The following is a 21,851-nucleotide window of genomic DNA, read 5'->3' on the forward strand; positions in this document are numbered from 1 at the left end:
TCATTTATCAGCGTTGGGATTTTGACCAAGTTACTTAGCCTCCTGGACCTCTGGTTCTTCATCTGAGAGCCACTGTAAGAACTAATTGAGGCAATGCTGTGAAACACTTAGAACAGTGTTTGGTACACTGTAATGATAAATGTGAGGAGTGGGGAGAAATGAAAAGAGAATGTCATAAAAACGTATGCTGCTCCCAGGTGGTAGAGCTGTGATAGACTCTAGTTTGTATTAGTCTTCTCCCTGTATGAATGACTCAGTGAAACTGACCAATCTGATTTCATGAAGCTTGCCCAAATCACTCTTGAAGTCAGGCCTCCTGACTCAAGGCCTGGGGTCTCCATCTGGTCTCCTACATTGGTCTGGCTCATCAACAAGTTAGCCCCTCCCCTTCCCAGAAACTGGCAAGAGTTCCTCATAAGGATAGCAGGCTGACATCCTGAGAAGAATCCAGATGTCTTTCTACTTGGAGGACCCCAGAGACCAGGTCGGGGAAACATGCTGTGCCTCGAAGGCCATCCTATGCAAGGCTGCTTCACTTGGGGGTAATCAAGTGCTGTATGTAATAGCAAGGTCTCACGGGGGTGTGAAACATGAATCTATCCCCCGTTCACTCCCTAGGGGAGGAAAAGCTTTCCACAGGTTCCTTGGGGTAAAAGCTTCTTATACCAAAAGTTCTTGGAGCTGATGTTCTTTCCCAAGGCAGCCTGGCCTCAATCAGGTCTGACTGCTTAACCACCACCTACCTGCTGGATAGCATTTTGGTACAGGTAATCAACCATCATCCAGAGCTCTTTGGGGATCCCCATGGGGTTCTCCAACTGGATCCCATCATCTTCAGTCTGTAGTGGCATCAGAGTCTGAAAAGAAATAAACATAGTCTGAAGGCCCACCAATGGAACTTCTGACAGCCTAGCTCCAAAATACTGACCATGGGGGCAGCGAACTCATGGAAGAAGGAAAGCATTGCAATCCCCTAAGCAAACGTTCCACGGGCAAATGAAATCAAGTGGGAGAATCAAGGTACAAAAGGTGATTTTTGAGAAGTAGGAGTGGGTTACAGCAAGCAGTTTCAATGAATCAGGTGAAATACACATTGTCTTCTGGAAAACACATCCTGTCAACAGCATTTCACTGTCAGAACCAGGGTGAGAATGTGGTCTGTGAGGTAAGGGCACACACTTGGGAGTCCAAAAACCTAAATGCAGGGGCCAGGTCCACTGTTAACTCACCATGTGACCTGTGACCAATCACTCTCCTTACTGGGCCTCTGTTTTCACCTTATAGAATGAAGAGGATAGAAATCAAGAGTCCCTAAATCAAAAAAGTGCATTCGAAGGGGGAAAAATGCATATCACTATAAATCTGCTCTAAATTAGTCCCCTTGTACTCGAATTCTCCCCATAGGAGCCTTCTATGTCTCAGAAAATTTAGTTCGGGCTGAAGAATGACCAAGTGATGATTGAAACAAAAAAAAGGAATAAAATTAGGAGCCAGGGAAGCTTCATATCTTAGTATCCATGGCTGAGTTTCTCTAATGAATTATGTACGAAAGACAGAGACTATCTTGTTTGACTGGCTCAGCTGCTACAGTTCTAGATGGTTCCCTGCAGCATATAACTCACCAGCTCTCTAATAGTTTCAAGCGGCAGGTCCAAGATTGGCTCCCTCATGTAGCACAGTGTATGAATGGGAGATCCAAAACAGCTGGGCAGGTAGTTCCCTGTCACCGACAAAAAGTAATCCTTTCCCCTGTCCAAGTGCAAAACCAGAATGTCTTCAATTTTGTCTTCACCTGAGTTGAGCTTTGTAGCCGTGGTCTTATTTACAAATAGCTCCAGTTCGATCTCAATGGCAGAATCTGAGGAATAACATTAAAAGTAATGTTGGCTGGTGAGAGGCCAAGAGGAAAGGGGACAGAGGGGGCAAGGATCAGGCACAAAGGGCTGGGAAAGGAAATAAGACGAATCAGCCAACCAACAAGTATGTATGTGCTCAGCACTCAGAGGACACATGAACAAGGAGTTTATAGTCCAAGTGGGAATATGAAAACAACAAACAAAAACATGTGAAATAGGCCATTGCTATGAAATCCAAGTACAAAGGAGCACAGCTCAAGTTAGAATTATTAATAGAATTGAAGGCATGGATCAAGGCGCTTGCCCTGGGCCAGGTCAGATGAAGACACCTGATCCAGCAGAAAATATAATGCAAATATCAGCCTGCGAACTGTCCACAAAACAGGCTTAATCCCTCTGCCACACAGCACGATGCAGAGTGCAAAGGAGCAGTCAGGGGAAAGACATGAATGGTACATTCCAGGGCCAGATATAATTTCTGGATTACCACCCCGTTATCTTTCCCTACAAGAGCAGACGCTGGGAGCTGATTATAGTGAGGCAGACAGTGAAAATGGGTCCTTCGACAGCAGCACCTGCTTCCCAGAGGTCTTCTGTCTTCTCTTTCTGTGAAATTATGGAACACATAGATGGCTGAGAAAGCTTTTCAAGCTGAACTCCTGCCCTTTACTGTTTTTATATTTTATTCATGGATGGTTCACATCCACAGGGCTTTTAGAAGTTTCAACCAGACAACAAAACACTCAGGAACAAAAAAGCTTATTTTAGGAAAATTAACAGGCAGGGTAGAGTGTTCCCCAAACCAGCAACCGGGAAACTAGGAAGAGAGGCCTTACCTGGCAGGAGGAAGCCTCTGCTGGGGTTGGCATTCAGCCACTGCTTACAGTAGGACTCTTCGTCAGGCTTGTTGATGAACTCAAACTGACACGGCACTTGTCCATTATGGATTATAAAGGACTGTACTTGTAACTGCATGTACTTCACATTCTGAAAACAGAACTGGGGGCAAGACGGGGACCAGTCAGACCAGTGCTCTCTTCTCGGCAACCTGCCCGGCCACCCCAACTGAGCAATCTTTGCCCTTTCTGGAAAGAAAATGAAGGACTACCTCTTTTGAATCACGTTTCTGATTTAGGCATTTACCAGGGAGGCCACAGCTCCACTAAGACCAGCCGTCTATGTTCAACCCAGGAATCCAAAAACTTCATGTTTTATAAATAAATTTCCTGAAGGAATCAAAGTTCAAATCTTCTATCTTCTATATCCAAAGGCCATTTCCAAGATACCCTTTACAAAGTGCACCCCCAAACATGAAGACCAAGCACATCTTTCCAAGTAGCTGGACCTCTAGGGCATTAACAATACCCTCGCAATAATCTCCATTTGATTGGCTTCTTGGTATTGTCTATTCTCAACGATCTAGACTGTAGCTCTTCCATGAAAAATCTTCAGCCCTAACTTGACTTCCTCCACTGCCCATCCCTTTTCTACACTGCCTTGCCTCCCACCAACACATGTGTACCCAAGAAATTGATTCAATTTAATCTCAGTCAGAGCAAAACATTGGGAGGAAGAACCGCCCCCCCCCCCCCCCCCCGCGAGAATACCTACCCAGTTACACTAAAATCAAACACAACATCTTTTGGCTCATCTATGCCATCATTTAATACATGAATGGCCCATGTGTGGGTGAAACATAGGAGCCACAAAGGTGAAAGGCTTCTGATATAGACGATCAGGAGATGAACATCATCTAAATCAACAACCCCCTCCTCTCAGCCAACATCAGCAGCCTCGCTTTAACTAGTGGCAGCCTGTCAGTCAAGAAGACTAGAGCCCAGTGGTCGGACTGGTGCCTCCTGGAATTCCGAGACCTCGAAGATGAGACTTAAGTTCTATGAATAGAAGAGCCTCGTGCCAATGCTCTTAACATGTCCTTCCTACCTCTCGCTTAGAAAGGAACACAGAAGGAATGTTGGCATTTTCCATCTTATCCAGGGAGCGAACAATCTCCTCCAGAGTCTTCCGGTAACGTTCTTCATTGACCACCTTCACCTGGGAGGGAGACATCAGAGCCTGAGTTGCTTTCTGCCAATTTCTTCCTTTTCAGTAAAGAAGACACGCACAGTATTGGGAAAGAGCAGTTGACAGCCACACAGAAAGTGAAGACTAAATAGATTTAATTAATTAACAAAGAACCCAATTAACAATAGTCTCCAGAGGGTCCTCCAGAGGCTGAACTTGTGGTAAAGCCAACCGCTTCCTGATTAGCTGAGAAGACACTGGAGTGAAAGCTTGGTTGGGAGCTCTGCCAGGTCGCAGAGCTGGGGCAGAAAGATGTCCGGTGACTTTGCTGCCTGTCAACAGGCCTGCGGCGAGAAACTTCTCTAGGGTTTGATTTAAAGTGGCATTTCTCAAGCTTTTGTAACCTGTGCTCCATCAGCTAAGATTGTGTCAGGCCTTCCCTTCGGTATTGTGAATTATAAACACAATTTTTGTCACTTTCCAATAATAAAACTTTGTAACATCCGTTAGGCTTTTTTCAAGCCACTACATCCTCACAGATTCTGATATGCCTCTACCTGAACCCTTGAAAATTGGTAAAATAAAGAAACAGAAGTCACAGGAGAAGAGATAATAAATAAAGAGATGTTCAACCTGGCAATCAAAGAAATGTAATCTATAATAATGACATATCTTTTCCTTTTGGCTCATTGGGTTGGCAGAAATTTCAGAGTGATAAAATTCAGTATTAGCCAGGATGTGGGAAATAAGCTCATACAGAGTCAGCAGAAGTGGGAGGAGGAGGGAGCTCTACCTTTACTGACATAGAAAGATCTCCTAAGACATAGTCAGTAGGGGAAAAAAAGATACTCTCAGAACAATGTGCATAAGATGATCTCTTTTACAAAAAGAAAAAACATCCTCTGTGTTGTATATAGGATACTGACACATTTGTATGTGCATAGAAAAAGGCCTAGAAAGACATAGTCCAAAAAAAAAAAAAAAAAAAAAAAAAAAAAAAGGAAAACTTCCATGTACGTAGGAATACATAGGAGAAATATACGAAAATAATTATGAATTGGATTTAAATTAAAACACTGTTATTTAAATTTTTTTTTAATTTTTAAGTATTCTCTACACCCAACATGGGATTCAAACTCACAACCCCAAGATCGAGAGTCATATGCTCTACAGACTGAGCCAGCCAGGCACCCCTAAAAACATTTAAAAGCTTTCTCACACTCAGGTGGGGAGAAGGAGACCAAAACGACAAAGGTGGTTATGAGAACCAGTTCCCTACAGAGTGATCGCAAGGGGTATCAGCTCCCCACCTACCCCAATGTCAAACACTGAGCTGACAGGCTTGTGGTCACTGGTCTTCAGGGCCATGTGGCTCTGGTAACTCAGCTGAGTGATGTTCTTCCCTTTCCAGAGGACCCGGTCACACCAGGCAGGAGCACGACACTTCTCACTGAAATACAAAGTCTGCACTGGGGGCCCACACAGGCACACCAGTGCCCAGTGCCTGGCTGGCACCCTGGCTCGGCTGGGGAGACAGGCCAGGGCCTCCAAATGCGTGTGCATGCAGGCCCAGGGACCCAAGAAGGCACAGTGCTTCGGGCCCACCAGGGGACAGCATGTACCCTGTGGGTATCACCCAAAACAGCTGCTAGGTCTCTAAGCCAAACACGGTTCAGAATGATTCCCTGCTCTTTACCCTCCTGTGGGGATGAGATGAAAAAGGCAACCTGCAAGTAAGTACTCTGTGGCCCTTAAAAGATGGTGGTTTAAACAGGCTCTGAATTCCTACTGCCTAGGTTAGAATCCTGGCTCTACACGTCCCTGTTTGGGAGGCTCTTTATCTCTTATCTCTTTTTTTTTTTTTTAAGATTTTTATTTTTAAGTTATCTCTATGCCCACCATGGGGCTCGAACTCACAACCTCAAGATCAAGAGTCGCACGCTCCAGGTGCCCCTTGAGAGGCTCTTTAATTTGTGCATGCCTCCGTTCTCCGATCTAAGAATTGAGGATAATAAATCACACCTACTTCCGGTGGCTGTAGGGATGATTAGATGAGGTCATAGAAGTGTGTAACATAATGTGAGGCATGCCATAAGCACTAAGAAAAACGATAAACTCCTATGTAGTGACCAAGTACAAGCTAAGCTGCTTAGAATCATCCTATCACCCTTGGCATAACTGAAAAGTAAATTATTGTGGAACAAAGCCTAAGGCAGTCGAAAAGAAAACATGTGGGAAGGTAGGGCTGCTGAATGAGCAGATACTGAGGGAAAACGTTTGACCAGAGTGCAAAACACGGGGAAGTCACAGGATTCCTATCTCCTTCTTTAGGTCCATGGGGGGATGTGCTTCCCGAAATTTCTGGGTTTCCATTTGCACAACTCCCTACCTACCTGGTGTCCCAGTCGTCGGAGCCAGTATCATACTTATACGTGGGCTGGAACGTGAGCTCGCCTTCAGTGAAGTCTTCGAAGACAGTCTTGGCCGTGACCTGAGTTTTCAGCTGTGTAAAAGGATGGAAGGGGGGAAGAAAACAACAACAAAAAAACCCAAAAAACCTCAAAATAAAAAAACTGAACCCTTGAATTAGCAGAGGAAAGGGCTTTAATCTGGAAGTTGAACCCTAACCTAAAGGGAAAGTCCCAGGAGAAAGTTATTCTGTAAGATTCTGAGAACGAAATCCTAGGAAGGGGAGTAAGTTGACCACTCCTTTGCCTGCTGTACAGTTTTTAAGGCTCTTTTCTAAGAGTGTACCTGCATCCAAGGGACCTGAGTACCATCTTACTGAGACGTCCCTAAGAGGATCAGGTACCAACAGACACGGAGCTTCTCCTTCCAAGTATCAGACATTTCATCTGTGTAACACAGCTGTTCCCACTGTACATGGAGAGAGGACTACATGGAAAAGGGTCTGGAAAGATACAGTGCAAAAAGCAAAGGGGACTTTCATGTACGTAGAAACAGAAGTATACCAAAACAAGTATGAATTAAATGTAAATTTAAACAGTTTTCTAAAGGAGTTTATCAAATGAGTTATTTGAACTGGGGGAAGCTCTGTGCCTTGATGTCCCCCCTCTGCAAATTCTGGATTGGCAAGAGAGTCTGCCCCCCGGGGCTGTTGGAAAGAACTGTCAGCTTAGAATAGTGCCTAGTGCATCCTGAGAATAACCAGCATTCCTCCTGCTGCACTCATTTGAGGAGCTCCTTCCAGATCACACTCTCAGGGAGATGAACAACCACAGGTGCTCCTGTCTCCTCCCGGGGGGACCAAGCTTGGCCCATCATGGACTAATGAAGAACTGCCAGCTAGCACTGGACACAGGGTGGCAGCTATTCAGGGGACAACAGTTGCCAAATTCCCCAAAATAGGAATGCCTAAAAAAAAAACTACTAAGGAAAGGCCGCAGAAACAATAAAAATGTAGATATTAATGTAAGAGGAGTCTTAAATCAGTATGTAAAGACCTTAAAACCATCTGGAAAGCAGAGAATTCACAAAACAGGTACTTTTACTTGAAGAAAGACCAGAAAAGAAGACAAGAGGAGGTCAGCAGGAAACTGCCAGGGAAGCTAGAATGCCTCACTCAAGAATATAGATGCAGTAAACAGTTTTGAGCAGATTGGCTTAATGCGGAAACAGGGATAAAAGAGAAAAAACACGTAAGGAAAGGAAAGGAACTGGAGAGAAAAATGGTCAAAAAGGAGATGATTCCATAAAAGAAAGACACAACAAAGTTGAGATGTTTCCCCCTCTGACTGATGTGCATCAGGGGACAAAAAGGTTAACAGAAAGACTGAGACTGGTGACAATAAGAAGGCGGCTACAGACTAAAAAGAAAAGGGACTTGAACCTTCTGAACAACCCTGACCACTTGAATGGTTTTGAAACCTACAGGGACAAGTAGCCTCAAGGAAGCCAGCGAGACACACGTCTCTTGTCCTGTGAAATGGCTCATGCTCTGAGCAAGAAACGCTGACCCAGACCACGGTGGAGAACAGCAGGTTCCAGAACTGGTTCCTGGCAGGAGTGAAGAAAGCCGCTCAGGAGAAACGGCTGTCATTTACACTGGACAAGTCTGGTTGAAGAGCAGGAGGGGGCAGAGGAGGCTCACTCAGAAAACAATTTAACAAATCATCTTAAACACACTAAGGATCTGTATGAGAAACTTGGCACCCTTTTAGCCCCTTCTTGAACAAACGAATGAACACGCAAGCACCAGGGGAAAGGGGTGGGGGAGAGAGAGAGACTGAGAGAGAGAACACACGTTCCTGCCCCCAAGGGGGATGAGGCGCCTTGAGGGAAGAGCCGATGGGGAGGCAGCCATGGATGAGGGAAGGCAGAAAAGAGAGAAATGACAGGCCATCAGCTTCTCAGGAAAGCCTGCCCGGCGGAGGAAGAAGAGGCCGAGGGTTGGGAAGCCAGGCCTTCCCGTGCCCTCACAGTGGCGGGACAGCTGCCTAAGAGGGCACAGGTGGCTGTGTGTACCTGATCATACGCATACAGCGTCTGGAAGGCCTTCTCCTCGATGAGCTTTTTCACCGTTTCCACATCCAGCTCTTCTATCCTGTAGTTGAGGTCCCCCAGCCACAAGATCACACTGTGAGGACAGAGCACAAAGTTCACAGTTTAGGCGGGACTTCCCCCATCCTTGCCAGTGTGCTTCTGACAGGAGCGCCCTGAGACTCGGCTTCTTGGGGGCTGGGAGGGAAGGGACCCAGCTGTTCAGGAAATCTTTTCTCTTGCCATCCCATTTCACGCCACAGCTAACATGCTGCTGACTCCGGGACCTTGCTCCAGTTTCATGAGAAACAGCCTGGAGTCGTCCTGGACTACTTTATTCTTGTGTGGTTGGAAAGACAGCCTAATCAGGTCTAAAAGCAAGACCACATTCACCTCACTTCTGGGACGAGGCACCAGAGATCAAATATTGGGTGCCATGTCGATTGCTCAGGGACCCCGCACCAGATGATGCCATCATGTCGCCTCCGTGCACATCGCAGTCCACAAAACACACTCTCCGCCTTTGTTTCTAGAGCTGAGTTCCTCTGAAACAAAGCGCAACCTTCACAGGGGAGTCTGAGTTAAACCCCCACTGTATCCTTGGTTGGCTCTTTGTGCGAAGTGTGGCAGGTGTTTTATTACGCCTGCTGCTTTGGGAGAAGGATAACCAAGCATTCCCAGATGACTGTGCACATCCCATAAGGTCTGCTACTGCTCTATCTGAAGCCAGCAGCCAGGCACTGGAGAATGCATAGCAGTAGACACGCACGATGAATGCACCCACGAGCTCACAGCAGACAGACTGACATGCAAGCTGCCACCTCCCAAACTAGGGTGCCGGAGGTTCAGCAGAACGGAAGACACACTCCCTGCTGGGTTCCCCGGAGAAGGAAAGCCATCCCGTCAGCTTCTAGAACGCCAGTGAGCTCAAGACAGTTCCACCACCGCGGCAGGCGGGATGAGAGGCTTGAATCTGTGTGCTCCCTGGCAGACACCATGGCCCCAATGGCTTCTTCCTTTTTCTAAAAGAAGTGGCACAAGCTTCGAGTGTTACCGTAAAGCCTGGGATTCTAACATGCCGCGAATTTAGACATACGGGAAGTTTTAGAGATTAAGGGAACAAAGATCAGCACAAGATTCTCTAAGCAGCTGTAACTACAACTCTAATGGTGAATCAAGAGGTTTAAGACTAAGCGAAGGTATACTATTGCAGTCCGATTTCAACTACATATGCTCCTGGAAAGAACAGATGTACAGGATCCGAAAACATACTTCTAAAACCTTGCGAAGCTTGCTGTAAAGCTTGACAGGCTCGTTCTTTGGTTGCTTCCCTCCTGCTGTTTATCGAGGCAGACCCGCATTAAAATAAACCTATGTTTTTCTGGGGACAAATGACGTGGGACCAAAATGCCAGAGATCTGCCGGATAGGGAGTTGGGAAACCGAACATCTCATGGGACATAACCCGTGCGGAAGCAAGTGCTGGCTGGAGCTCCCACTCGGGCAGTGGGAGGCCTGCTCCCAACGCAACAGTGGGGAGCCCCAGCTCTGCACAGCAGGAGCAGTGAACTGCTTGGGCTCCACGCCCAGACTCACTCGTGCTTGCTGATGGTGAGAGGGGGGAGGCTTGGGTCAGCCTGACAAAACTGCATTCGAGAACAGATGTCTTTATAGTCCTGGTTCCTCCTCTCACACTCTTCTGTGTGGGCTGCCAGGTGAGAGTTCACGACACAGATGCTGGTGTTGTGGAGCTGGAACCGGATGGCCACTCCTCCCTTGTTGCCCTGCGGAAAAGAGCCCGACAGAATCCAACTCACCACCTCGTCGTGTCGGTCACTCCCGCCCGCACACCCTCAAAATGTTTCCTCTTCAAAATGATCCTGACAGGGAGACGAAGCAGTGTGACGGTCTGTCTTTGAACAGGTAAGAAAACAAACCCCAGAGTCACTGGCTGGAGTGACTAGCCGGTCAGTGGCCAGGCTGAGTCCACTTTTCACTAAGTCACAGGCAAGCCACATGCTTGCCCTTCTCCACAGGAAGCCAAGCTCTTGCAGTGGAGCCTAAAAGTGGGACTGTGGGAGCCTCAAGACAAGAAAATTGCAAACCTGTTATCAGCATCCTTTCCTTTTTTTTTTTTAACTTTATGTTGAGATAGAAAGAGAGAGAGAACTCTCTCTCAAGGGGGGACTGACCTTGTAGAGGAGGGGGGGAGAGAAAGAGAATCTCTCTCTCAAGGGGGGGCTGACCCCACGAACCGTAAGATCATGACCTGAGCTGAAACCAAGAGTCGGACACACAGCTGACTAAGCCACCCAGGCGGCCCTGGCGCTCTTTCTTTATCTTGGTTTCCCAACAGCGTCTCTGCAACATATTTCATGGGCGGAAGGGGCAGATCAACTAGAGGCTCCGGCGTGGAGCGGACACGGGGATACGTGCTAATGGGGTAAGTCAACTGAATGGGGTGAGTTCACTGAAATCCGACCTCTGAGCGGTCCGCTCCATCTAGCCGTACTTGAACGCCCCGTTCATCTTGTCATACCAGCACCATCCAACTGGGGCGCATGCAGTCATGGTATCAGGACACGCAGTGTCAAAACCTTAGGGGTCAAGGCCACCAGTGTGCCAAGCATACCGACCAAAACCTCACCATCCTCCCCATGATTCCTGTCCCCACGGTCTCAGCTTCCACCTCGGAGATGTGCGCCGCGTGTTCCTGTTTGACGTACAACAGCAGCATAATCCCGACCAGTCGGATGAGCTTCACCTGGACAACAGAGCCAAACATTCAAGTCACGGCATGAAACACAGTCGAAAACGGGAATAAATGTCCCAGGGGAAAAGGAGTCTTGAAGTTGGTTGGCTCAGGGTGCTAATGCGTCTCCTTCTTCCGAACAGGACACAGGGTGATCACCTGTTCAGCTCACTGAACATGCTACGTGATAACCTGGACAGCCTGCCAGTGCCAAGACCTGCGTCTTTCTTACCCACAGCGCCTCTTCTGGAGGACTTGGAACTGAAATAATTAGAACTGGCTTTTGATAAAGGTCACAGGAAAAGTCCAAAACGGTCTTTGAATTTCCCTGCGTGGCAACATAAAATTAAAGGTCACTGGCCCCTCTCTTACCTTTGCGTATTTGGCATCTGGATGAAGACCTTCTGATACAGCTTTAAACCACTCTTCTTCCTTTGGGGTATCATGGAAGAAAAAGGCCTCCTTACTCAGGTCAAGCTCCTGGAACCTATTACAAGCAGCAAGCGGTCAGACAGAGAAAGGTAGCGTGCGAGACAACCCGTCCTCAGGTTGGTTTAGATGCATGTGTCCTGGCTCTCCAGCTGAACTGCAGGGCCCTCGAGAGGGGAGAAAAATAAACACTTGAAGCCAAGGGACTAAGTGCTAAGGAACCACCAGCACTTTCATGGGCAGCCACCCGTTTCCTCTCTGTAACCAGCCTGTGAAGCAGTTAGAAGCATCTCCATTTCACAGCCGAGACCGCTATTTCACACAAGCACCGAATGGCAAACTGGGGGCCACGCCTGCGTCTATATAAATTCCAAATTCTAGGCCCTTCCCACTTTACCATACAGGCTTCTTTGCTGCCCCCACCCCATCCATAGTGCCCAGGACAGTGGTAAGAAGACAGAAGTATGGAGGGGGAAAAATGACTGATGGCGCTTTTAAAAAAGCTACCCTTCCTTCCCTGGCAAAAAGAGATCTTTGCTTTATGACTGACAAAGTGTTGAATGTCTAAGTGATGAAAGTCAATTCAAGGTGTAGTGATTTTAACAGGAGGGTTGCACTAACAATTAAATAATAGCATTTAAATGCCAAGCACATCACTTTAATGGTGCCGGAAATTTGTTTACCACGAGTAAGAACATCAAACAGAGAAGCAGCTGTTATTAAGCACATGCTCATTTTTCAATCCCTTCACCTGCTGCGAAAACGCAGTTATACATTCATGTCCCTGTCCCTTGAACCCCAGCTGTACTTTCTCGAGATGTAGAGGCAACCGAGAAGAGAGGCACTCACCCTACACAGTACACATCTGGGGCCTCAATGCCATGGCTTAGCCAGGGCCGGAGGCATTCTTTGGGGGACTGGCCATTCACATTGTACGTTCCTACAAAAAACCTGTCAACAAAGAGAACTGATGAGTCACTTGGGAGGACTATGGACGTGACAGGGGAAAGCATCCTATGCTGACTTTGCCCAGTTTCAGTCTCTTTGGGGTGGAATTCGAAGACAAGAAATGTCACATCTAACTTAGACCAACGACTGTGGCACCAAAGGGTGACTTTGGTGCTTTCATGAGGACTTCAAACAGGACAGGCCTACTCTGAACATTCCTGTTTAGCTTTGAAACACATTAGAGAGCCATAATCCACAAAACGATTCTTCATCCTGTGTATGCTAGGGAACTGGGGGGGGGGGGGGGGGGGGGGAGAAGTACCTTGTTACTTTCAGAAGGAAAGCAACAGCAGTGTTCACAATAAGTGACTCTTCATATACATGGAAGCAATGTTACCTTGTGTTTATAGTCCCAGTGCACGGATTTAAAAAGATCTAGCAGAATCCTGCAACCCCTACTCATTTCACTTCCAGTAATCTAAAAAGATTATCAAACACTAACTTCAATTCACTAACTTCAACTTAAAGGACTTTCTTCAGGGCCACCCGGATGGCTCAGTCAGTTAAGTGTCTGACTTCGGCTCAGGTCATGATCTTGTGCTTTGTGAGTTGGAGCCCTACACGGGGCTCTCTGCTTTCAACGCAGAGCCTGCTTTGGACCCTCTGTCTCCCTCTCTCTCTCTCTCTCTCTGTCCCTCCCTTGCACACGGGCTCTCTCTCTCTCAAGAACAAATAAACATATAAACAAAGAAAGGACTGTCTTCAATGCATACGTGCTTTCGCTCTCTCAAAACTAAATAAATATACACTCGAAGGCCTGGAATGACCAAGAGATACGCAAATTTCAGGATATCATTCCTTGTTCTGGCCCCTATGTCTCTTCAAACATTGCTGTAACTATTTGCAAGTTGTGTCACTTCCGCTCTACCACACCTACCACCATGCCTGGCCAGAAAAGGCACAAGAATAAATGCTTACTAGTGAAGAGCGAAAGGAAATGATCATTTCGAAAATGATGGGAGAGACTCCGCAGAAGGATTTGCTTCCAAATCCAGGATACGGGGGGTTGGGGGGAAGTGCTTACATTCCAGAGAGCTGAGAGATCACCTTGCTTTGAAAACAGTCCACCCAGTTAGCTACCTGAAGTTCTGGATATAGGTATAATCCTCTTCTCTCTGCACCAGATGTGATTTCACTATTGTATCTCGCAGTCCGAACTTCTGAATTGATAAAATATGAGCCTTGTCTGATACTGTGATAGTGGAGGAGCGAACCATGTTAATGATGTCAGACTTGGATTTATTCTGTCTAGAAAAACAAAGAAACAGAAATTTATCATATTCTGATGAGTCTCCCCATGACAAAATACATGAACATAAAGCTAGAAGTTTCCAAAGTGAAATGCATTTACTAAGACAACACTATTTCTATGTGCAATTAAATAAACTTACATGTTGTCAACCATATAGCACATTGGTCCAGAGATTTTCTGATAGAGATCTCAGATCGGGGGGGACCTTGAAGACATACTGATCTCATCCCTTCCTTTTTCAAATAAGAAAAATGAGACCTAGCATCATCAATGGTCCACCCAGTTGGATGGTCGCAGAGTATGGATTAGAACCCAGATTTGACGGTGCTCTTTCTAGACCCTAATGCTTCATGTAAAGAAACTATAAACTATCCAGATCCTTTGACTTGACAATTCTACTGTATCTCTATTCCACAGGAATAATCAGAAATAAGAGGAGAACAAGAAAATCTGTATTTCATTTTTATTTGTGCAGTTTTAACAGTCATACTAAAAATTATTCAAATGCCAACATTTAAAGTTAAGCAAAATAGAGGCGCCTGGGTGGCTCAGTCGGTTAAGCATCTGACTTCAGCTCAGGTCATGATGTCACAGTTCGTGAGTTCGAGCCCAGTGTCAGACTCTAAGCTGTCAGCACAGAGCCCGGAGCCTGCTTTGGACTCTGTGTCTCCTCTCTCTGCCCCTCCCCCCGCTTGCTCACGCTCTCTCTCTCGCTCTCTCTCTCTCAAAAATAAACAAACATCAAAAAAATTTTTAAGTTAAGCAAAATTTAAAATTTGATACATTTATCTAACGTAATCCTAATAACAGCACAGAAACTTTTGCTGATGATTACTTAATGAATTAAGATATACGAAGCACCCACAACAACTTCTGACACTGAATAAATAGCTACAAGTATCTGGTATTGTATCAAGTACATACTAATTATAAGTAAGCTGAGAATGACAGATCTACCTATCATTTAAAATTCAGGGATTCCAGGAGTGCCTGGCTGGCTCAGTCAGTGGAGTGCACCACTCTTGATCTTGGAGTCGTGAGTTCAAGCCCCACGTTGGATATAGAGATTACTAAAAAAAAAAAAAAAACTCAAACAAAAATAAATAAAGTTCAGGGATTGTTGGCTACTGCTTCAGTGCATAATTAAAATACTGACCAAAACAAGTTTTTAATCTTGACCAGATGAGATTCCGGCTACAATCAGTAGGGGGCACTGGTGTACAGGCTAAATATAATAGCATGTCAGAAAAAAAGAAGAGAACATAAAAGCGGAAAAAAGTATCTTCAGAGTCCGGAAACTCCTAAAAGAATGGGAAGGAGAAATAAAAATGTTTCTAATCTTCTACATTTCTAAGGTAGGGTTATACTGTCACTTTCAAACTCTAGATGGGCTACTTGCTAGGTCTGGATCTTGGGAACATTCTATAAAGTCTCTTCTTCACCTGTTTCTGTAGTTGTAAAACAGAGAAAATAATGGAACCTATGTCTTAGGCTAAAATAAGATAATCCAGGTAAAAGCACAGTGCAGGGCACACACAGTAAATGCTCAGGAAGTGTCCAACCCCTTGTTAACCACTTAACCACTGATTAAGCCAGCCACCCTGGGACAACTTACATCATGCACAGTAATGGTCTCAGTTCTATAATGAGGAAAATTGTGGCCCTAAGAGACACAAATGAAGGGAGAGTGCATTACCTTGTGAGCAAGTTGTCTGCTGTATCCTGACTCCAAGAGCTTTGGTCCACAAGCATGCCTTTCCCATCTGACCTTGAATCATCAAAGTCAAAAACACCTAAGGGGAGGGGGAGGGAATGAAAACACACTTACATATACTTTAATATACAGACGCCCCACTTCTCAAATTGTAGTCTAGGAATCACTGGTTGTCCACATACTTCTTGAAAGCACAGGAAAGGTCTGTGCTGGTGTCTGAGTGAAGCTCCCAGAGCACAGAGGGAGGGAGAAAAAACAAGCATTTCATCCAGAGATCTTTACTTCTGAAAACATAAATATCCCACTGGTCTGACTCCCTTTTCCTAGAGACAAGAGTGCATTACAGAAAAAAAAAAAACTTTGAAATCTGCAGACCTAAGCTCCATCACCAGCTCTACTATTTACTGACCTCTTGACTTTGGGCAAGGCTTCAATCTCTCTTAATGTCAGTGACTTGACCTACCCTGCCCTTCTCACAGGTTTACTGTAGGGATCAAATAGTTGACATGTAAGAACTTTGGAAGCCACACAGCATATTATGAAATATAAGATAGTGATATCATTCCATTTACTCCAAGTGGAACTTCAAGGAGGAAAGAGGCAAGGGTGAGAGATCTAACACTGGAAAGGGTCTAAGTGCTCTAGAGAATGGGAAGCACTTGTCATTGTTAACAAATTGCCTCAAAACCAAACAGCAAACCAAGGACTTTCAATAAATAAATACTTTGACACAGTTGTTAAACCAAGATAAACCTGAAAAGGAAAATTAATCTGCCAACAGTTTCTTGGCTCCTTAAAAGCCCAATCTGTGGGATGCCTGTGTGGCTCAGTCGGTTAAGTGTCAGACTCTTGATCTCAGCTCAGGTGTTGTTCTCAGGGTCGTGAGTTCAAGCCCCAGGCTGGGCTCCACGCTGGGTGTGGAGCCTACTTAGAAAATAAATAAGTAAAAAGCCAAATCTCTTGTCAACAGAAAACAGCAATGGAGAAGCCACGGAAAGATGCTGCTTCAACACACAAGTTACCAGGAGCACTGGAGGGATGAAACATCACGAAAGAATTTTGCCCTGAAGACTATTACTAAACATGGATTTTCAACCATGCATTCACAGGAACCAGAAAAAAACAAACTTCAGAGTCGAAAACACACACATACACACACACACAATTTGAAACATGAAAATAATTACATTTCAGTACCTCCAATCAATTCCTAAGGCCTTTCAATTTTGCCTCCTAAAGGCCTCTCAAATCAATATATTCCAATGTCACCCTACTAGCTCGATGTTACCAGCATCTCCCTGGAATGACTTCAAAAACCTGATTAATAGTCTCCTGGCCTCCTTTCTCACCCCTCCATCTCTGACCCAAACTCTACACTGTGGCAAGAGGATTTTTTTTTTTTTTAAAGGAAGGCTAATCACATCACTTAAAATCTTTTAAAAGCTTCCCATTGGATAAACCCAACCCTCCCAATATGGCTGCCAAGTCTCCTTCTGGTCTGATTCCTGCCCACCTGTCCACCTGCATCTTTCACCACAGTCCTCTGGCTCCCTGCCCCCTGGACTGCCACAGTCTAAGTATATTAAAGTTACTGCAGTTATACCATGATCCCATCAGAAACCCACTTCCTTCTTCCTCATTCTGCTTTACACGGCTTACTCCTACCCATCCTGGGGCCAGGGACTGGCAAACTTTTCTGCAAAGGGCAGGGTGTAAATGGCCGAGGATCTGCAGGCTGTACAGTCTCCACCACAACTATTCGACCCTGCTGGCATAAGGTAAAAGGAGCCATAAGCAGGGCTTTGTTCCAATAAAACTTTATTTATAGACATCGAAATCTGAGGATTATATAATTTTTAAATGTCACAAAAAATTATTCTCTTCTAATTCTTTTCAGACATTTAAAACTATAAAAACTATTCTTAGCTCACAGGCTGTACAAAGCAGGCAGTGAGCTGGATTGGGCCCATGGCCTGTACTTAGCCAAGCCCTGCTATGGACCACATCTCCAAGGTCACTTTTTTTTTTTTTTTTAACGTTTATTATTGAGAGACAGAGAGTGAGCAGGGGAGGGGCAGAGAGAGAGAGGAAGACACAGAACTGAAGCAGGCTCCAGGCTCTGAGCTGTCAGCACAGAGCCCGACGCGGGGCTCGAACTCACAAACTGTGAGATCATAAACTGAGCCGAAGTCGGACGCTTAACCAACTGAGCCACCCAGGTGCCTCCTTTTTTTTTTTTTTTAATTTTTTTTAACGTTTATTTATTATTGAGAGACAGAGAGAGACAGAGAGTGAGCAGGGGAGGGGCAGAGAGAGAGGGAGCCGAGGTCACTTCTTCTAAGATGCCACCATCTCTGACTCCTAGATAAGGTCAGATGCCCTTCCACTGGTGTTCCCACAGCTCCCCGTACGTCTTTCATTATAGCCTCAATTGCTGTGTATTATAACTGTTTCTCCCCTAGTTAGACTGTGAGCTTACTGGGGACACAACTATGTCTGATTTATTCATCATTGCATCCCCATCATCCAGCATACCAGCCAGCACACAAACAGTTCAATCACTCAACAATTCAAAAGAAAATACTGGGTGAATATGGATCCCTTATGTGTCTTATATAAATACGTAACATCTAAGCTCAAGTCTGTAGTGTTCTTTTGGAATGTTTCGGGTCATCTTCCCATTGTGTTCGGCATACAACAAAAGTAAGAAAGGAAACTACAACAGGTTGTTTCTAGACTTCTATGACCCCATGGTTAGCTAGTTATCTCTGAGACCCAAATCCCCCACTGTATCCTACCTCTCTTGCTTTACTCTCATTGAACTCTAAAGCTTAGACAGCCAAGGTACTTGACTTAGTGAATGGCATACGGGGACACCTATTAGAATGGGTGAAAACCAAAAAGCTGACTCTACCAATTGCTGGCAAGGATGTGGAGCAAGAGGAACTCTCATGCACTGGTTGTGGGAATGGAAAAAGGTACAGCCCCTCTGCAAGCAGCTTGGTAGTTTCTTACAAAGCTAAACGTAGCCTCAACCATATGATCCAGCAATCCCACTCCTAGATACTTATGATTTGAAGTTTTATGTCCATATAAAAACCTGCACATAAATGTTTACGGCAGCTTTATTCATACTCATCAAAAGCTGAAAGCAACCAAGATGTCCTTCAATAGGTGACTGGATAAACAAACTATGGTACCCGTATAATGAAATATTATTCGGCAATAAAAAATAAGGGGTCACCAAATCACCAAAAGACATGAATGAATCTTAAACACATATTGCTAAGTGAAAGAAGCCATTCTGAAAAGGTTACACACTGTAGGATTCCACTTATATCACATCACGGTTAAGGCAAAACTCTAGAGATGGTAAAAAGATCAGTGGTCGCCAAGTGTTCAATGGGTGCATAAGGATTAAGTGAGGGAAGCACAGGGGACTTTTTGGGTCATTGAAACTATTCTGTAAGAAACTGTGATGATGGATACATGACACTATCTATAGGCTTCAAAACTCATAGAACTATAGCACAAAGAGTGAACTTTAATGTATGCAAATTTAAAAAATCATTTTGGAGGTCAGGGGATCCTGGAGTAAAATACAGGAAATGACAAAGTATCTAACTATATTACAAATGTATGAACAGCCTCAATGAAAAGGACAGAAGAAAAAAGTGCTGACCTAAGTAACTTTGGAAATTAGTGGAACCTGTAAGACTAAAGGCAAAATGACCTGTATGCAAGCACTACACTCTAGCTGAAATGCTGTTTCCCACAGGGATATGGGTTAACAATTGTGAAGTCACTATACCTGGATCCTGGAATTTAACACTTAAGAAGACAGACAGAGGAGGGGTGCCTGGGTGGCTTAGTTGGTTGAGCATCCAACTCTTGATTTTGGCTCAGGTCATGATCTCACAGTTTGTGGGTTTAAGCCCCACCATGCTGACACTGCAGGGCCTGCTTGGGAATTTCTCTTTCTCTCTCTTTCTTTCTCTCTCTCTCTCTCTCTCTCTCTCAAAATAAATAAATAAACTTAAAAAAGAAGAAAAAAAAGAAAGAAAGAAAATGGGTAGTGGATTGCAGGAGTTGGGTGTCTCATTGTAGAGGTAAAGAGGTTCCAGATAAACCTGGAAGGGCAAGAGACTAGAATGATCCATGTGGTACTGGATTAGAGCTGGAGATATCAGCATGAGTTCATGTTTACCTAACATACATCCATATGGTTACATGCAGAAATACAGAGGCACACACGTGTAAGTATACACACATACATTTCCTTGCTCTGTCAGCTAAGAGGGCCTAGAAGCAAGGACCCACCAGTAGCAAGGACCACTCTTTAATACCCAGATCCTGGGGGGTTTTTTTGTTTTTTTTTTTTAATTTTTTTTTTTTCAACGTTTATTTATTTTTGGGACAGAGAGAGACAGAGCATGAATGGGGGAGGGGCAGAGAGAGAGGGAGACACAGAATCGGAAACAGGCTCCAGGCTCCGAGCCATCAGCCCAGAGCCCGACGCGGGGCCCGAACTCACGGACCGCGAGAGCGTGACCTGGCTGAAGTCGGACGCTTAACCGATTGCGCCACCCAGGCGCCCCCAGATCCTGGTTTCTAATACCATTTATTCGCCAATAAAAGGAACCAAGGCTCCTTGAGATATGGTTATCTTAGGTCTGGGGTAGGAAATATACAAGATGGAGCATTTTGTAGTGCCAGAAAACAAGAAAGCACTCAAAAAACAAAACAAAACAAAGCAAAACAAAACAAAACAAAACAAAACAGGGGCACCTGGGTGGCTCAGTGAGTTAAGCGTCTGACTTCGGCACAGGTCATGATCTCACAGTTCATGGGTTCGAGCCCCACGTCAGCTCTCTGTCAGTGCGGAGCCTGATTCGTAACCTCTGTCTCTCCTTCCCTCCCTCCCTCTCTCTCTCTCTCTCTCTCTCTCTCTCTCTCAAAAAATAAATAAATAAATAAATAAACATTTAAAAAAATAAATTAAATTAAATTAAAACACCCACAATGAGGGGAGTATGTCAAATGAACACAGGAGCCAACTGAAAGAGCTCCAATGGTCACAGCTGGAACAATGTGAGCAACAATACTGGATTATAATTCAAAGTATAAAAGAAACAGCCATCAGTCCATAGCGCTACAAATAACTGAATAAAAAAATAAGTGGAGAGGAAAAGACAAATCTGCTCTGAAGAACTTCAAATACTGTAGGTGAACACTCTACTTCAAGGAGGTAGAGCATGACTCCCCACGGCTCCCCCTGAAACTGCTGTGTTAAGGTTACTGATACGCTTCATTCATGTCGCCAAATCCAGTGGTCAGTTCCCTGGTTTTCAGCTAAGCTCACTTCAACCTCTCTTCGGCAGCACTTGATAGAAACCACTCCTTCCCCCCCCCCCCACTTTACTTTCTGAAGGCTCCTCTTTTATCCATGCACCCCACGCCCACCCCCAGGAATGAATCCAGGCTAGGTCCTGGCATGACCGCTTCTCCAGCTATACTCTTTCCCAGCTAGGTGATCTCAGTTTCAGAGTCTTATTTTTTATTTGAAGGGTATTTATTATTTATTTTGAGAGAGAGAGAGAGAGAGAGAGAGAGAGAGAGAGAGAGAGAGAGGGAGGGAGGGGGGGGAGGGGCAGAGAGGGAGGGAGGGAGAGAATCCCAAGCAGGCTCCACACTGACAGTGCAGAACCTGATGTGAGAACCCACAAGCCATGAAATCATGAGCCGAAGTTGGACACTTAATGGACTGAGCCACCCAGGTGCCTCTCAGTCTCAGTTTTAAAAACCACCTACATGCTGACCACTCCCAAATTTCCATGCTCCAACCTAGATCTTTCAGCAGAGCTCTAGCTCCTTACCTAACCTGGCCTTCACACCTCTCTGGCCTCATCCACCATGCTCTACGTCACCCGGTCTGCTCTGGCTCCATTTCCTTTTCTGCTGTTCCTAGAACATGTCAGGCTCATTCCCAACTCAGGGACTTTGATCTTGCTGGTCCCTCTGCCTGGAATGCTTTTCCTTCAGATCTCCACATTACTCACTCCATTTCATTCCGGCCTCTGCTCAGACATCAGGAGGCTGACGCTCTCTCTACCACCCTACCACCCACATCACTCTATCCCCTTTCTCCAGAACTTCCTAAACATCCTCTGTTCACAGCACCCTTCCTGTCGCAGTGATTTTTTTCAAAGAGCCTCTAGGCCAAAAGAAATACCTAATAGAGCTGTTCAAGTAGTTAGGGCCAAATAAATTACTAAGTATTTAAGGCCTAACAACTTAAGTAGCAGTTTGAAAACGA

At 45.2% G+C, this 21,851-nt stretch overlaps 1 protein-coding gene across 1 annotated transcript in view; it reads right to left on the reverse strand.

Annotated features, from left to right (window-relative positions):
• The window catches only part of INPP5B (inositol polyphosphate-5-phosphatase B), a 48,187-nt gene that overhangs the window by 5,127 nt on the left and 21,209 nt on the right, over positions 1–21,851 (reverse strand). Inside the window, 13 exon segments of the mRNA XM_043574530.1 lie at positions 744–857; positions 1,623–1,858; positions 2,693–2,855; positions 3,801–3,911; positions 5,196–5,331; positions 6,275–6,384; positions 8,367–8,478; positions 9,977–10,164; positions 11,028–11,144; positions 11,505–11,619; positions 12,411–12,512; positions 13,650–13,817; positions 15,518–15,614. Of these exon segments, the coding sequence (XP_043430465.1) occupies positions 744–857; positions 1,623–1,858; positions 2,693–2,855; positions 3,801–3,911; positions 5,196–5,331; positions 6,275–6,384; positions 8,367–8,478; positions 9,977–10,164; positions 11,028–11,144; positions 11,505–11,619; positions 12,411–12,512; positions 13,650–13,817; positions 15,518–15,614 (1,769 nt within the window).

The sequence above is a fragment of the Prionailurus bengalensis genome, chromosome C1, assembly GCF_016509475.1.
Source record: "Prionailurus bengalensis isolate Pbe53 chromosome C1, Fcat_Pben_1.1_paternal_pri, whole genome shotgun sequence".
Lineage (NCBI taxonomy): Eukaryota > Metazoa > Chordata > Mammalia > Carnivora > Felidae > Prionailurus > Prionailurus bengalensis.